Source organism: Symphalangus syndactylus, chromosome 22 (genome assembly GCF_028878055.3).
Source record: "Symphalangus syndactylus isolate Jambi chromosome 22, NHGRI_mSymSyn1-v2.1_pri, whole genome shotgun sequence".
Lineage (NCBI taxonomy): Eukaryota > Metazoa > Chordata > Mammalia > Primates > Hylobatidae > Symphalangus > Symphalangus syndactylus.
Window position 1 is genome coordinate 27,822,525 of NC_072444.2, and position 17,580 is coordinate 27,840,104.

Below are 17,580 nucleotides of genomic sequence, written 5' to 3' on the forward strand. Positions count from 1 at the left end.
GGGCTGAGGCTGGGGGGGATCTGGGCTGAGGCAGAGGGGGACCGAGGCCGAGGGGAACCCGGGCTGAGGCAGAGGCCGAGGGGGATCCGGGCTGAGGCAAAGGGGTCCTGGGCAGGGACAGGACCCAGCCGGAGCCTGCAGGCCCCCCAGGCAGAGGGACTGGCAGAGCGGCCCGCAGCCTGGCGTCATGACGGCCTCCCGCCACGCCCTCCTCCCCGCGCTCGGCTCCCTCCAGAGCGGAAGCACGGGTCGAGCGTTGGTGACGCCATGGCTGTGCTTGCGACACCCTGTCACTGGCAGGAACCAGGTACTGCGGCCCGCAGCTCCCGGGATGATCCCCTCTGGGCCTGAGGGCCTGGCTCACTGTCCCCGCTTCCCCAGGCCGGGCCGTCAAGGCGGGGACTGGGAGTGTCCGCGTCCCCGCCAGCGACCCCTGTTTTTAGTTACCCCCTCGCCCAAAGGCAGGGAGAAGTGGAAGATCTGGGCCTAGATAGAAGCAGGTGTCATGCACTTGACATGACTGATGACTATAAACTTTGGACGATTATTTTTGGGGGGAGGGTGGGGGACGGAGATGAGTCTCGCTGTGTCGCCCAGGCTGGAGTGCAGTGATGTGATCTAGGTGCACTGCAACCTCCGCCTCCCGGGTTCCAGCTATTCTCCTACCTCAGCCTCCCAAGTAGCTGGGATTACAGGTGTCTGCCACCATGCCTGGCTAATTTTTGTATTTTTAGTAAAGACAGGGTTTCACCATGTTGGTCAGGCTGGTCTCGAACTCCTGACCTCAGGGGATCCACCCACCTTGGCTTCCCCAGGTGCTGGGATTACAGGCGTGAGCCACCGCGCCCAGCCGGATGCTTCTTTTTGTTGGACTGCACGCCTGTACCCGTCTCCTCACTCCCCCATCGTTGATTTCCTCTCCCCACCCTACCCCTGCAATTAAAGTGCATTTTCTTTGGAAACTTTTTCTAGATCTTTGAAATAATTGGAAACCTCTGGTCTTGCTATGAGTTAGTCACAAGTCAGTGTGCTAGGACAGTGGTACGCTGAAGAAAAAGGCAGTGAAACTGGTGAAAGGGAATGCTGAGTTCTCTCTTGTGAATAGGGACCCCCCCCACCCCGACCCCCCAACACACACACACAGACAGCCACGCTGCTAGGCTTCTCACAGTCTCCCACCCTGAGCAACCCTGGGGATTTGCTGCTAATGCAAGGAACAGTGCCTAACACAGGCTCCCAGTCTCTGCTTGTTTAAAGATGCATGAGATTCGGAATCAATCACTAAAGTAACTGGATTTACGCCACAGCAAATAGAACTGGGAGTATGTCCTGTAAAGATGAAAACCTGCGGGACTTGTGAGACTTTGGATTTTGGCCACTTGCCCTGGCGTGCCCTGTGGCAGCTGAATGAGTGCCAAGCACAGGGGGCTGACAATGGCCTGGCCTTGAGATGGCCGGACCCAGACCAGCAGCTGTGACTCACTTTCCCCGCCCTGCCTGGAAAGGGGTTGGAGGTATTTACCACCTTCCCAGCAGTGATGAATACACAGAAAGTAACATCTCTAGGTCATTCTGAGCTCCTTAAAATGGAAAATAACAGGCCGGGCGCGATGGCTCATGCCTGTAATCCCAGCACTTTGGGAGGCCAAGGAGGGTGGATCACTTGAGGTCAGGAGTTCGAGACCAGCCTGGCCAACGTGGCAAAACCCCGTGTCTACTAAAAATACAAAAATTAGCTGAGCGTGGTAGTGCACGCCTGTAATCCCAGCTACTCAGGAGGTGGAAGCAGGAGAATTGCTTGAACTCAGGAGGCAGAGGTTGTAGTGAGCCGAGATCATGCCACTGCACTCCAGCATGGGACAAGAGCGAAACTCCTCCGTCTAAAAAAAAAACAAAAAAACAGAAAATGAGAAACTTTCCCCAAACAGTGTTACACGGTGACTTGGGCAAAACTGACTCTCCACCAAGAGACACTTGACTGTAGTTTTCCTGGCAGGGACAGCATCTATGAGGTCTCTAGTGGCCCAATCTGTTGCCCTCGTTTTACCTGGTGTCACGTAGGGTGGATGACAGCTGTTGTTTGCCACGCGTTCCTGACAGAAATATAACCCTTCCAGTCATTCACCATGAGCCTGACTGGTAGAGACTTTAGCAATGGGGAAGTACCACAGACTGTTCCATCAGGACAGTGCTGGGCCTGCAGTCCCCAGGGGGTACCCACTTGCTTAGCCAAACCCCAGACGTTTCATTTAAAAGCAGAAGTGAAAGGAAGACCAGGTTCCTGAAAGGGTTATTCTGACTTAATCTGGCTATAAAAATGCTATTGGCTGTTATTTGGTATGGCCAAAGTGCACCCAGAATGTCTTCTCTCTCCATTCAGTGCACACGTTACTTTGGCTAAAAGGAGCTGAGCGGCACTCTGCCCTTCCAGAGCAAGCATGGAGCAACAGGATCAGAGCATGAAGGAAGGGGTGAGTGTGTTGCTCAGGGAAAGGGGCCAAGAGCAGGCTTGGCTGCCAGGGCCTGTTCAGCCTTCCTGGAGAGTCGCTGCGGGGGCTTCTGGTGTTGCAGAGGGAACTCTTTGTTGGGAGGGATCGTGGTGGGGAGAGGGCGAAAGTCTTGTCCAGCAGGTGGTCTTTTATAGGGAGGAGAGAGGTTTAGAGACAAGTGCTCTGTGGAAATCATTCTACTGGAACAGTTTAAAAGATCCTGCCTTTAAAAGCAGAATCTGTAACTGAATGGAAGAGACCCAAAGGATTCATTTGTCCCAACTTGAACCAAACACGTTAGCTGCAAAATCCTTCTATGGTTGGTGAGATGTTTCACTCTGCCTTCGTTTTGCTTTTGGCTTCAGGGCAGTTAATTTACTTTTTCAGCAAGTAACATAGCTGAGCCGCATGAAAGCAAGATAAACTCAGAAAAGGCGTTGCTTGATTTGAATTTAGTTCAGATCTGTCACGTAGGTTTCCTGCCTTTTAGATACTGAGGCTCCCTTGTTTTAGAGATGAAAAATTTTCATGGACTCCCATAACATAATTGCAGTTTACTTTCTAGATTCCCTTGATTAAGGAAAATGCATAATGTCAGAAAAGTAACATTGACTTATTAACACTTTATAAGAATTTGCATTTATTCATCACAATAGCCATCTGTTTATATTTGGAGTGGAGGAAGGGTGGTGCACATTTTTGCAAAACAGCATTTGTTCAGGCATGGATGTGAGACCCCTCACCATAGGCAGACTGGAAACATGCTCTGTAGCACATAGATTAAGAGTGGGTCTTGGGAGGCTGAGGTGGGTGGATCACCTGAGGTCAGGAGTTCGAGACCAGCCTGGCCAACATGGTAAAACCCCATCTCTACTAAAAATACAAAAATTAGCCAGGCGTGGTGGCAGGCGCCTGTAATCCCAGCTACTCAGGAGGCTGAGGCAGGAGAATCACTTGAACCCAGGAAGCAGAGGCTGCAATGAGCTGAGATCGCACCATTGCACTCCAGCCTGGGCAACAAGAGCGAAACTTCATCTCAAAAAAAAAAAAAAAAAAAAAAAAAAAGAGTGGGCCTGGGAAGTAGAAGCCCCCAGGATTCATTCCTGCTCCATCCTATTCTAACTGTGGGACTTGGGCAAGTTCTTTAACTCTTCTGTGCCTCAGTTTTCTCATTTGTAAAATGGGAGTAATAACCATACCACCTCATAGGGTGCTGGAGCAATTAAATGAGACAATGCACGTAAAGTACCTGGCACAGAGTGAGTTCCCCGTAAATGTTACTACTTTTCTCTGTCTCTCTCTCTCTTTTTTTTTTTGACACAGAGTCTTGCTCTGTCACCCAGGCTGGAGTACAGTGGTGCGATCAAGGTTCACTGCAACCTCCACCCCCTGGGCTCAGGCGATCTCCCACCTCAGCCTCCTGAGTAGCTGGGATTACAGGCATGCACCACCACACCCAGCTAATTTTTGTATTTTTAGTAGAGACAGGGTTTCACCATGTTGGCCAGGCTGGTCTAAAACTCCTGACTTCAGGTGATCTGCCCACCTCAGCTTCCCAAAGTGCTGGGGTTACAGGTGTGAGCCACCATGCCTGGCCATCGTAAACGTTACTACTTTTCAATCATTCTTTAGAGCTGGCTTCTCCACCTCCGCATGATTGCCATTCGCCGCTGGCTAATGCTTTGTTGTAGGGGCTGTCTTGTGTGTTACAAGATGTTTAGCAGCATCCCTGGCTCTACCTTCCAGATGCAGTAGCACCTTCCCCCAGGAGTGACAACCAATGTCCCCGAGAGGGCAGAATCAACTCCCAGCCCTCAACTGAGAGGCACTGCTTTGGAGTCTACTCAGCCCCTTCGCTTGGGTCATCTTGTTTGTCTCACAACTAAGAAAGTGTCAGACAAATCAAGTGTTATCACCTCCATTTTATAGAAAAGAAACGGAGGTGACGAGGACTTAGGTGTTTGGGGGTCAGGAAGGTCTTCTGCTGTCCAGAGAAAGGCACAACTGTCACGTTCCCCACGTCCACCAAGTGCAGCTGCAGAAAGGAATGGAAACACCCCCACGTGGCAGGCCCTGAAACTGAGTAACACATTGCGAAAGGAAATGATTCAGATGGCCACATGTGAGAGGCATGGGCTGACCCCGCTGCCCGCTGCCTCAGCCCTCCAGGGAAGGAAGCCTCCTCTGGGCCAGGGGGATGAAGGTGGAGATGGGCTTCCCGCTCTTGAGAGCAGCCTGCCCTTTGGGGAGAAAGCCAGGGCGTGCTGGGCTTCCTGAAACACTCAGAAGGAAGCGATTCCAATGGTCTGTAAGAATCTGGGAAATCATTAAGTGCAGCCAAGAGTGGATGTAGGAGTCAAGGAGAAATGCGGGGGCAGGCGAAGCCTACAGAGGCTGCGCGGTCTGGAGAGGAGGGCGTCTGGCAGTGTGGAGCCAGCTCCCTGCCGCTCAGTGGTTGTGTGGCAGTGGCCTCACTGGCCTTTTCTCTTCTTTTTCTTTCTTTTTTTTTTTTTTAATTTTGAGACAGGGTCTTACTCTGTTGACCAGGCCAGAGTGCAATGATGGGATCATAGTTCACTGCGGCCCTGAAGTCCGGGGCTCCAGCAATCCTCCCACCTCAGCCTCCCGAGTAGCTGGGACTACAGGCATGTAGCACCATGCTTGGCTAATTTTGAAATATTTTGAAGAGACGGGGTCTCACTATATCCAGGCTGGTCTTGGGCTACTGGGCTCAAGTGTGCCTTCTGCCTCGGCCTCCCAAAGCGCTTGGATTGTAGGCCTGAGCCACTGCACTCAGCCCTGCTTTTCTCTTATGTAGAGGGCAAACACTGACATCTATCAGATGTGCACCAAGGACTTTCTGCCGGGAAAAAAAAACTCTTGGTCTGAAAGAGAAAAATAAAATGGATTAGGAAAAAAAAAGAAAGGTACAACAAGATATTTTACAACTACATAAGAATTGAGGGCCAGTTGCAGTGGCTCTGGCCTATAATCCCATCAGTTTGGGAGGCCAAGGCAAGCGGATTGCTTGAGCCCACAAATTTGGGACCAGCCTGGGCAACATGGCGAAACTTGGTCTCTACAAAATATACAAAAATTAGCTGGGCATGGTGACCGCGCCTATAGTCCCAGCTGCTCTAGAGGCTGAGGTGGGAGGATCGCCTGAGCCTGGGAGGCAGAGGTTGCAGCGAGCAGAGGTAGTGCCACTGCCACTGCACTCCAGCCTGGGTGACTCCAGCCAGAGTGAGACTCTGTCTCAAAAAAAACAAAGGATTGTTGAATAAAGTTCCCTACCTCAATAAAAAGATGCCGAAGTGCTTTGGAAAATAAAGACAATTTTTGTGGAGTGGCTCCACCAGCAACTAGTTGAGTATCCTAACTAGTTGAGCAACTAACACCCCTCCGTGCTCTCTGGGTCCTCACTGATATTCATTTGTAATTAATGGATTAATTAACCCATTTGTAACACCTACTACAGACCAGGCATGGTCCTAAGTGTTCTATACCAGTGAACTCATTTATTCCTGTGGTGGTATCATTATCCTCGAAAGTTTTTTTTTTTTTTTTTTTTTTTTTTTTTGAGGCAGGGTCTGGCTCTATCACCCAGGCTGGAGGGCAGTGGCACAATCACGGCTCATTGCAGCCTCCTGGGCTCAAGCGATACTCCTGCCTTATTTTTAAATTTTTTTATAGAGACAAGATCTCACTATGTTGCCCAGGCTGGTCTCAAACTCGTGGACTCAAGCCATCTTCCTGCCTCAGCCTCCCAAAGTGCTGGGATTACAGGCATGGACCACCAGGCCAGGCCCATTATCCCCATTCTAAAGGTGAAGGAACTGAGAAGTTCAGGGAGTTGCCCAGGGCCACACAGCCCAGCAGAGCCAGGCTTCCATCCCACACTCCTGGGCTCCAGAAGCTGTGCTCCAAACCACCACAGTGGCTGACGATGCTCATCTCTCCCTGCGCCTTCCACTACCTGTTTGTGAAACTGAGTTCAACAGTGTGATAAAGTGATGTAACTTGAAGTACTGATCCTCCATGAGTGCTGACTACTCCAGGGATGTTTGCATTCTGACTGGAGATTCCTTTTTTTTTTTTTTTTGAGACGGAGTCTCGCTCTGTCGCCTAGGCTGGAGTGCAGTGGCGCAATCTCGGCTCACTGCAAGCTCCGCCTCCCGGGTTCACGCCATTCTCCTGCCTCAGCCTCTCCGACTAGCTGGGACTACAGGCGCCCGCCACCACGCCCGGCTAATTTTTTTGTATTTTTTTAGTAGAGACAGGGTTTCACCGTGGTCTCGATCTCCTGACCTCGTGATCCGCCCACCTCGGCCTCCCAAAGTGCTGGGATTACAAGCGTGAGCCACCGCGCCCGGCCCTGGAGATTCCTAACAAGGAAAAGTTTTGAGCTGAAAGAATGTCTCTCTGACAACAGAAACTTCAGGATGGATTTCTAAGGGAGATGGTTTGGGCTCCCTTCCCAGTGACCTTGAATCGCACCCTGTCAGAAAGTCAGCCTTGAGGACTGTCAACCTAAAAAAAGAAACGGAAGCAAAATTAATGTAGAGAGTGTACTGGGGCCAAGATTGAGGACTGTAGCCCTGGGAAACACTGGGAAGTACTTTGGAGAGCATAGGAGAGGTTCAAGATTTTAAAGAAAAAAGGACAAATCAGGAGAGGAGTGATTACAAACGGTGTTTGTTAGGAATTCTTACTGGTTTAGAGAAATGACATTGATTTAGTGATAGGCTATACATTTTTTTTTTTTTTTTGAGACAGAATCTTGCTTTTGTCACCTAGCCTGGAGTGCAATGGCACGATCTCGGCTCACTGCAACCTCCACCTCCTGGGTTCAAGCAGTTCTCCTGCCTCAGCCTCCCGAGTAGCTGGGATTACAGATGTGCGCCACCATGCCCGGCTAACTTTTGTATTTTTAGTAGAGATGGGGTTTCACCATGTTGTCCAGGCTGGTCTCGAACTCCTGACCTCGTGATCCGCCCACCTCAGCCTCCTACCAAAGTGCTGGGATTACAGGCGTGAGCTACTGCGCCTGGCCTACATTGTTGACTGTAGAGTATGCGTTATGGTGTCTGGTGTATGGCATTGTTAGGCTAATTTACTGCTACTTGGTGGCAACACTCAGTGTAGAGTCCACATAGCAGGCAGATGACTTAGCTCATGTGGGAATAAGATGTGACTGCTGCCGTATTTCAGTGCTTTGCTGGACCGGTCATTTAAAGGGGTGCACATCCCCCCAAAAGTTTCTTTTCTTTCTCGGGGTGGTTGTTATTACTAAAGTCTCAAAATGTTCTCTGTATTATGAAAGGCAGGAAGCTGGTTTACTGACAGCATGAGGAATGTGGTTTCTGGTTTCTCCCTGAAGCACAGCTCAGAGTCATGGCAACCTCCTTAGCCTCTAAGGAGAGCGCCTCCCGGTCACGGCTGGGGGTCACTGGAGCTTCTCATTTTAACAAGCTGGCCAGAGACCCGCACATCCTCTTTAGCCCCTCCCTTTTCCTCATGCCCTAATCCAGCCCAGTACCAAATTCTTTTTGTTCTCCCTCCTGGAAAGCAAAAAAAGAAAGAAAGAGGGCTTAAGCCTTCTTTCTACTATGTGCCTTTTAAAATGTAGTACTGCATTTTTATTGAGAATATAACTCAATACCATACAATTTCACCCCTCTAGAGTACACAGGCCCAGGCTGGCACTGTGGCTCACGCTTATAAAACCAACACTTTGGGAGGCTGAGGTGAAAGGATTGCTTGAGACCAGGAGTTCAAGACTAGCTTGGGCAACATAGCAAGACCCTGTCTCTATAAAAAATGTAAATAATAGCCTCGTGTGGTGGCTCACACCTGTAATCCCAGCACTCTAGGAGGCCAAGGCAGGTGGATCACTTGAGGTCAGGAGTTTGAGACCAGCCTGGCCAACATGGTGAAACCCCATCTCTACTAAATGTACAAAAATTAGCCAGGCGTGGTGGCATGCACCTGTAATCCCAGCTATCCGGGAGGCTGAAATTGTGAGCTGCACTCACAGTGAGCTGAGATTGTGCCACTGCACTCCAGCCTGGGCGACAGAGCAAGACTCCATCTCAAAACAACAACAACAAAAATTTAAATAAATAAAGTGTACAGGCTGGGCATGGCAGCTCACACCTGTAATACCAGCAGTTTGGGAGGCTGAGGCAGGAGGATTGAGACCAGCCTGGGCAACAAAGTGAGATTCTGTCTCTATACACACACACACACACACACACACACACACACACAAAGTACATATTAATATATAAAAGTATACAATTTATCACCAAAGTGAAATAAGCCAGGCACGGGAAGACACATGATCTCATGTGTGGAATCTGAAAAAGTTGAACTCTGTAAGTCGAACTCACAGGGTGAGAAGTGGTGTCTCATGCTGATTTTTATTTGCATTTTCCTCATGGGATATCAAGTCTTTTTAATTCACATCCTCGATAGTCCTCAAAGCTGGTACTTTTAACACCTACCATGGCCTGTTCCATTACCCAAGTGCCCATCTGCTGTCTGCTGGCCTCTGCAGTAACCCGCTCCTTGGTCTCCTTTCTGCTCTGCACGTGGCAGCTAGGGTAATTTTTTAATTTGTTATTTATTTTTTGAGACAGAGCCTTGCTCTGTTTCCCAGACTGGAGTGCAATGGCGTGATCTCGGCTCACTGCAACCTCCTTCTCCTGGGTTCAAGCGATTCTCCTGCCTTAGCCTCCTTAGTAGCTGGGACTACAGGCATATGCCACCATGCCTGGCTTATTTTTGTATTTTTAGTACAGATGGGGTTTCACCATGTTGCCCAAGCTGGTCTCAAACTCCTGACCTCAAGTGATCCTCCCGCCTTGGCCTCCCAAAGTGCTGGGATTACAGGCGTGAGCCACTGCACCCGGCCTGGAGTAATTTTTTAAAAGTTCAAGTCCTTCCATCCCACTCCTCAGCTACAGAGCACATGGAGGGAACAGATGGAGTGAATATGGAGTGAACGCCCAGTCTTTTCTGTGGCCCTCACCCCGGTTTGCCCTCCTTTCCCCACGCTCCAGCCACACTGGCCAAATTCCAGATGCTCAAAGGTTCTGAGCTCTGCCTGCCTCAGGCCTTTCCACATGCTGTTCCCTTTCTCTGAATCACTCTCTTCTTCTCCCTCCTCTCCTCAGTGAAATGTTGCTCCCCAGACCTCTCTTTTTAACCACTCCTGTGTTTTTCTTCTTAGTACTTACTACAGTTACAGTTTATTACATTCTCATATAGTTTCTTAATGTGTGTCTTTACCATTGACAGTAGCCTGCTGGGGGCAGTTGTCTTGCTTACCGAGGGTACTGTGCTTCCTGGAGTCCAGTTAGCTGGCCATGCGTATTTGTTTAATGAAGGTGGTTGGACCAGCAGGGTCAGTGAGAACCCACCCAGAATAACTTTGCTACTCTTAGGAGAGTGAGCGGTGATTCCTACTGCGCCCACAGAATGTGCCTGTGGCTTGAATTCAGGGAGGCAGTGAAAGAATGGAGGGTGAATGAGTGCTCTATGCTCAGAGACTCTATAGCCTGATCATTTAGTCGCTCTGGCCTCTCCTCCGTAGTCTCTGTGACCATTTTTGCTGGGATCCCATCAAAGCAGTCAGGGAGCTGGCTATCCATGGTGCCTGGCAGAACCCCCAACTCTGGGGCATGAGCCCTGGGAACCAGCCAGCTCCACCAGCTGGGCTGTGCTTGTTGACTGTGCTGCTGGCCAGAACCCCACCCCTGACCCCAAAGGACTTCAAACCTTAGGGCACTCATCAGACTGAGGGAGTGGTCAAGAGCTGCACTTGGCTGTGTGAATGAAGCTGGTTGCAGTCTCGTCTTACTGAGAAGAGAATTAGAAAAGAACCTTTTTTTTGAGATAGCGTCTCATTTTGTGGCCCAGGCTGGAGTGCAGTGGTGCAACCATAGCTCACTGCAGCCTTGAATTCCTGGGCTCAAGCGATCCTCCCACCTCAGCCTCCTGAGTAGCTGGGACCACAGGTGTGTGCCACCACACCCAGCTAATTTTTAAATTTTTTTTGGTAGAGACAGGATCTCCCTATGTTGCCCAATCTGGTCTCAAACTCCTGGGCTCAAGCGATCCTCCTACCTTAGCTTCTCAAAGTGCTGGGATTACAAGCGTTTGCCATCACACTCAGATAGAAGGGATTTTTTCTTTTTTCTTTTTTTTTTTTTTTTTTTTGAGACAGGGTCTTGCACTGTCACCCAGGCTGGAGTGCAGTGGTGTGATCTCAGCTTACTGCAACCTCTGCCTCCCGTGCTCAAGTGATCCTTCCACCTCAGCCTCCTGAGTAGTTGGGATTACAGGTGCACATCATGCCCAGCAAATTTTTGAGTTTTTAGTAGAGACGAGGTTTCACCATGTTGCCTGGACTGGCCGAGAACTCCTGGGCTCAAGCAGTCTACCCATCTCAACCTCCCAAAGTGCTGGGATTATAGGCATGAGCCTATAAGAGAATTTTGCCCAGAAGATAATTTTTTAATCAACATTTTCTTCCCTTTCTTCCTCCCACCCCCACCCCTCTCTCTTCGTCTGTAACAAAATCAAGCAGTAGAACAGCTATAGGGGAAGGATTTTTGTCTGTCTCGTTTGTTCACCACTATATCCCCCACACTTAGAGCAATGCTTGTTCACATTGGGTGCCCAATATGTTGAATGATTGAATGGCTGAATAGACGAGTGAATGAATGAATACACAGAGCGAGTCAGATGGGAGGTGAGCCAAGCCTATTGTGTGTGGGGTGAGCTGTGTGTGTGTGGGGTGGGCTGTGTGTATGTGGTGTGTGTGGGGGGTGTGTGTGTGTGGGGGTGTGTGGGCTGTATGTATGTATGTGTGGTGTATTTGTGCCTATGTGTGTGGGGGTGGGGGGTGGTGTGTATGTGTGTGGTGTGTGTGGGGTATGTGTGTGGTGTGTGTATGATGTGTGTGTGGTGTATGTATGTGTGCATATGTGTGGGGGTGGGGTGTGGGTGTGTATGTGTGGGGTGTGTGTGGAGGATGTGTGTATTGTGTATGTATGTGTGTGTTGTGTGTAGTGTGTATTGTGTGTGTATAGTGTGTGTGTTGTGTGTGTATTGTGTGTGTATTGTGTGTTGTGTGTGTGTGTAGTGTGTGTGTATTGTGTGTGTATGTGTGTGCATTTTTTTTGTGTGTGTAGCGTGTGTGTGTGTGTATGTGTAGTGTGTTTTTGCTCTTCACCAGGGCTCCTTGCAGATGCTGCCTTTCAGAGGTTCACTCCACCCCATCTGGGGCCCCATGACAAGGCAGGAAAGATATTGTTTCTCTCCCTATCTGGCTCCTCACTTATTTCTCTCAAGACATGCTCTTTAGGCTGGGCACAGTGGCTCATGCCTACAATCCCAGCACTTTGGGAGGCCGAGGCAGGAGGATGGCTTGAGCCCAGGAGTTTGAGACCAGCTTGGACAATATAATGAGACCCCTGTCTCTATAAAAAAATTTTTTTTAACTAGCCTGGCATGATGGTATGCACCTGTAGTCCCAGCTACTCGGGAGGCTGAGGTGGGAGGATCACTTGAGCCCAGGAGGTTGAGGACACAGTGAGCTATAATAGCACCACAGCACTCCAGCCAGGGCAAGAAAGCAAGACTCTGTCTCAAAAAAAAAAAAAAAAAAAAAAAGATTCTCTGTAGATTTAGATTCAGTGGGATAGTGCTCGTCTTGTCTTTGGAGGGCCGAGCATGAACCTGTGTCACCTGTGAAAGGGGGCTCTCTGGCCAGGCACAGTGGCTCATGCCTGTAATCTCAGTACTTTGGGAGGCCGAGGTGGTCAGATCATGAGGTCAGGAGATCGAGACCATCCTGGCTAACACGGTGAAACCCCGTCTCTACTAAAAAACACAAAAAATTAGCCAGGCGTGGTGGCGGGTGCCTGTAGTCCCAGCTACTTGGGAGGCTGAGGCAGGAGAATGGCGTGAACCCGGGAGGCGGAGTTTGCAGTGAGCCGAGATTGCGCCACTGCTCTCCAGCCTGGGTGACAGAGCAAGAATCCATCTCAAAAAAAAAAAAAAAAAGAAAGAAAGAAATGGGGCTGTCCATCAGAGTAGATGGAAGAAGGTCCTTTGATGGCAAGTCAGAGAGCAGCGTCCCAAGCTCTCTCCAACAGCAGATTCACCTCTGCAGCTAGACATGGTTGTAATTAATCCTGGCAAACACTCTGTGAGAGAGTGTGATTGTCCTCATTTTAGAGATGAGGAAACTGAAGATCCTAGAAATTAAGCTGAAAAGTGGCAACGGGTAGATTCAAAACTGAGGCCTGTAGATTTTAAGCCCACAGCTCCTTCTTGTCATTAAAGATTGTCTGGAAGGAAATTTTCAGTGGCCCGAAATAGCCAAAAATTTCTTTTTTTCTCTTTGATTTTCTGGGAGTTTATGTTTGAGATGGTGCAAGAGCACATTTGCTACAGTTGACAAATGCCCCACTGGCAGGAATGTCACAGGAGCAATTCAAACATCAGCTGCAGTAGCTGCAGTGTTAGAGAAGTAGGTTTCAGCTTCTTTCTGATGCGGTGGTTCTCAAATGGAGCACTTCCCCACTGGGGGACACTTAACAATGTTGGAAGACATTTGGGTTGTCGCAGCTGGGGAGACGGGTGCTACTGGCACCGTGTTTACAGGATGCTGTAAACATCCTGCTGTGCTCAGGACAGCCCCCATAACTAAGAATTATCAGACCCCAAGTGTCAAAAGTGCTGTGGTTGAGAAAGCCTGTCATAATCCAAGGTGGGTTGATGGTAGGTTTCAAGGAATGGAGTAGTCTCAAGACTACGGATCTTCAGATTCTGTTACATCTTTCTACGAAACTGAAGTAAAGCGGGAGGGCCCTGGAACCCTGGGGCTGCTTCCTGACCTAAGCTGTGATCTCTGCAGAGGCTGACGCTTGTGCTTGCCCTGGCAACCCTGATAGCTGCCTTTGGGTCGTCCTTCCAGTATGGGTACAACGTGGCTGCTGTCAACTCCCCAGCACTGGTAGGTCACTGTGGTGAGCAAGATGTGGGGAAGGCGTTTGGAGCAGCCCATTTCCTGGGTGGGACTGGCCAGCGTGGGGCTGTTCACACAGTGGGTCCTGAAGCAAAGGGAGAGGGAAACACCCTCCAGACACAGCACAGACCCAAGGGAACTCACAGACACAGGGCTCTTGGGATGAGCTAGGTCTGGATGGACACAGTGGGCTGGGCTCCAGGGGGGGCTCAGATCTTCTGTGGCCTTGCCATTTAGAGGGAATCCGGAGGGGCCGGGGGTCTCCCAACTGATTGGAAAATTGGAGTCATCCCTTTCTGGCTGAGAAATACCCAGGGTGGTTTGCTGCTCAGAGGCTTCCCAGCCCTCCCGGTGGGTGCCCACCCTTCTCGCTGCTCATGAAGCTCTGTCCTGCCTCCCATCACCCCCCGATTAATAAGGTTGGTCTCTGTGTGCCCAGGTGATTTCGTTGGGTGTCCTAACAGCTAATGTTCTTCCTGCAAAACCGGATCAAATTATTTTGGTGTTCTGTTTTGCTTTGTCTCCTAGCTCATGCAACAATTTTACAATGAGACTTACTATGGTAGGACTGGTGAATTCATGGAAGACTTCCCCTTGACGTTGCTGTGGTCTGTAACCGTGTCCATGTTTCCGTTTGGAGGGTTTATCGGATCCCTCCTGGTCGGCCCCTTGGTGAATAAATTTGGCAGGTAAGGGAAGGTGAATTTTTTATTCCCTGAAACTCATAGACCCCCATCAGAGCTAAAATACAGGCCTAAAACTGAAATCCTTACCATGAGGCTAAGATAATAACCACTGTGGTCATTTTTCTTTTCTTTTTCTTTTTTTTTTTTTTTTAATTTTTGAGACAGAGTCTTGCTCTGTCAGCCAGGCTGGAATGCAGTGGCGCGATCTTGGCTCACCACAACCTCTGCCTCCCAGGTTCAAGCGATTCTCCTGCCTCAGCCTCCTGATCCTGGGATGACAGGTGTATACCACCATACCTGGCTAATGTATTTTTAGTAGAGATAGAGTTTCACCATGTTGGTCAAGCTGGTCTCAAACTCCTGACCTCAGGTGACCCACCTGCCTCAGCTGCCCAGAGTGCTGGGATGACAGGCGTGAGCCACTGCGCCTGGTCGGTCATTTTTATTTTCTTTTCTTTTTTTTTTTTTTTTTTTTATTTTTATTTTTTTATTATACTTTAGGGTTTTAGGGTACATGTGCACAATGTGCAGGTTTGTTACATATGTATCCATGTGCCATGTTGATTTCCTGCACCCATTAATTCGTCATTTAGCATTAGGTGTATCTCCTAATGCTGTCCCTCCCCCCTCCCCCCACCCCACAACAGTCCCCAGAGCGTGATGTTCCCCTTCCTGTGTCCATGAGTTCTCATTGTTCAATTCCCACCTATGAGTGAGAACATGCGGTGTTTGGTTTTTTGTCCTTGCGATAGTTTACTGAGAATGATGTTTTCCAGTTTCATCCATGTCCCTACAAAGGACACGAACTCATCATTTTTTATGGCTGCATAGTATTCCATGGTGTATATGTGCCACATTTTCTTAATCCAGTCTATCGTTGTTGGACATTTGGGTTGGTTCCAACTCTTTGCTATTGTGAATAGTGCTGCAATAAACATACGTGTGCATGTGTCTTTATAGCAGCATGATTTATAGTCCTTTGGGTATATACCCAGTAATGGGATGGCTGGGTCAAATGGTATTTCTAGTTCTAGATCCCTGAGGAATCGCCACACTGACTTCCACAATGGTTGAACTAGTTTACAGTCCCACCAACAGTGTAAAAGTGTTCCTATTTCTCCACATCCTCTCCAGCACCTGTTGTTTCCTGATTTTTTAATGATGGCCATTCTAACTGGTGTGAGATGGTATCTCACTGTGGTTTTGATTTGCATTTCTCTGATGGCCAGTGATGAGGAGCATTTCTTCATGTGTTTTTTGGCTGCATAAATGTCTTCTTTTGAGAAGTGTCTGTTCATGTCCTCTGCCCACTTTTTGATGGGGTTGTTTGTTTTTTTCTTGTAAATTTGTTTGAGTTCATTGTAGATTCTGGATATTAGCCCTTTGTCAGATGAGTAGGTTGAAAAATTTTCTCCCATTGTGTAGGTTGCCTGTTCACTCTGATGATAGTTTCTTTTGCTGTGCAGAAGCTCTTTAGTTTAATGAGATCCCATTTGTCGATTTTGGCTTTTGTTGCCATTGCTTTTGGTGTTTTAGACATGAAGTCCTTGCCCACGCCTATGTCCTGAATGGTATTGCCTAGGTTTTCTTGTAGGATTTTAATGGTTTTAGGTCTAACATATAAGTCTTTAATCCATCTTGAATTAATTTTTGTATAAGGTGTAAGGAAGGGATCCAGTTGCAGCTTTCTACATATGGCTAGCCAGTTTTCCCAGCACCATTTATTGAATAGGGAATCCTTTCCCCATTTCTTGTTTTTGTCAGGTTTGTCAAAGATCAGATAGTTGTAGCTATGCGGCATCATTTCTGAGGGCTCTGTTCTGTTCCATTGATCTATGTCTCTGTTGTGGTACCAGTACCATGCTGTTTTGGTTACTGTAGCCTTGTAGTATAGTTTAAAGTCAGGTAGCGTGATGCCTCCAGCTTTGTTCTTTTGGCTTAGGATTGACTTGGCGATGCGGGCTCTTTTTTGGTTCCATATGAACTTTAAAGTAGTTTTTTCCAATTCTGTGAAGAACGTCATTGGTAGCTTGATGGGGATGGCATTGAATCTATAAATTACCTTGGGCAGTATGGCCATTTTCACGATATTGATTCTTCCAACCCATGAGCATGGAATGTTCTTCCATTTGTTTGTATCCTCTTTTATTTCATTGAGCAGTGGTTTGTAGTTCTCCTTGAAGAGGTCCTTCACATCCCTTGTAAGTTGGATTCCTAGGTATTTGATTCTCTTTGAAGCAATTGTGAATGGGAGTTCACTCATGATTTGGCTCTCTGTTTGTCTGTTATTGGTGTACAAGAATGCTTGTGATTTTTGTACATTAATTTTGTATCCTGAGACTTTGCTGAAGTTGCTAATCAGCTTAAGGAGATTTTGGGCTGAGACAATGGGGTTTTCTAGATATACAATCATGTCATCTGCAAACAGGGACAATTTGACTTCCTCTTTTCCTAATTGAATACCCTTTATTTCCTTCTCCTGCCTGATTGCTCTGGCCAGAACTTCCAGCACTATGTTGAATAGGAGAGGTGAGAGAGGGCATCCCTGTCTTGTGCCAGTTTTCAGAGGGAATGCTTCCAGTTTTTGCCCATTCAGTATGATATTGGCTGTGGGTTTGTTGTAGATAGCTCTTATTATTTTGAGATACGTCCCATCAATACCTAATTTATTGAGAGTTTTTAGCATGAAGGGTTGTTGAATTTTGTCAAAGGCCTTTTCTGCATCTATTGAGATAATCATGTGGTTTTTGTCTTTGGTTCTGTTTATATGCTGGATTACATTTATTGATTTGCGTATGTTGAACCAGCCTTGCATCCCAGGGATGAAGCCCACTTGATCATGGTGGATAAGCTTTTTGATGTGCTGCTGGATTCGATTTGCCAGTATTTTATTGAGGATTTTTGCATCAATGTTCATCAAGGATATTGGTCTGAAATTCTCTTTTTTGGTTATGTCTCTGCCAGGTTTTGGTATTAGGATGATGCTGGCTTCGTAAAATGTGTTAGGGAGGATTCCCTCTTTTTCTATCGATTGGAATAGTTTCAGAAGGAATGGTACCAGTTCCTCCTTGTACCTCTGGTAGAATTCAGCTGTGAATCCATCAGGTCCTGGACTCTTTTTGGTTGGTAAGCTATTGATTATTGCCACAATTTCAGAACCTGTTATTGGTCTATTCAGAGATTCAACTTCTTCCTGGTTTAGTCTTGGGAGGGTGTATTTGTCGAGGAATTTATCCATTTCTTCCAGATTTTCTAGTTTATTTGCATAGAGGTGTTTGTAGTATTCTCTGATGGTAGATTGTATTTCTGTGGGATCGGTGGTGATATCCCCCTTTTCGTTTTTTATTGCATCTATTTGATTCTT

General features: G+C 48.0%; 1 protein-coding gene across 4 annotated transcripts in view; it reads left to right on the forward strand.

Moving 5' to 3' along the window:
* SLC2A5 (solute carrier family 2 member 5) overlaps positions 1 to 17,580 on the forward strand; it is a 56,840-nt gene that overhangs the window by 17,710 nt on the left and 21,550 nt on the right. For 2 of the 4 annotated variants that reach the window (XM_055262485.2, XM_055262483.1), the window contains 3 exons: positions 2,381 to 2,471; positions 13,420 to 13,518; positions 14,059 to 14,219. In XM_055262485.2, the coding sequence (XP_055118460.1) occupies positions 2,439 to 2,471; positions 13,420 to 13,518; positions 14,059 to 14,219 (293 nt within the window). In that variant the 5' untranslated portion in view covers positions 2,381 to 2,438. Of the gene's footprint in view, positions 1 to 200; positions 308 to 2,131; positions 2,472 to 13,419; positions 13,519 to 14,058; positions 14,220 to 17,580 lie in introns of those variants that run through there. The other 2 variants (XM_055262486.2, XM_063631975.1) reach the window with 2 other exon arrangements.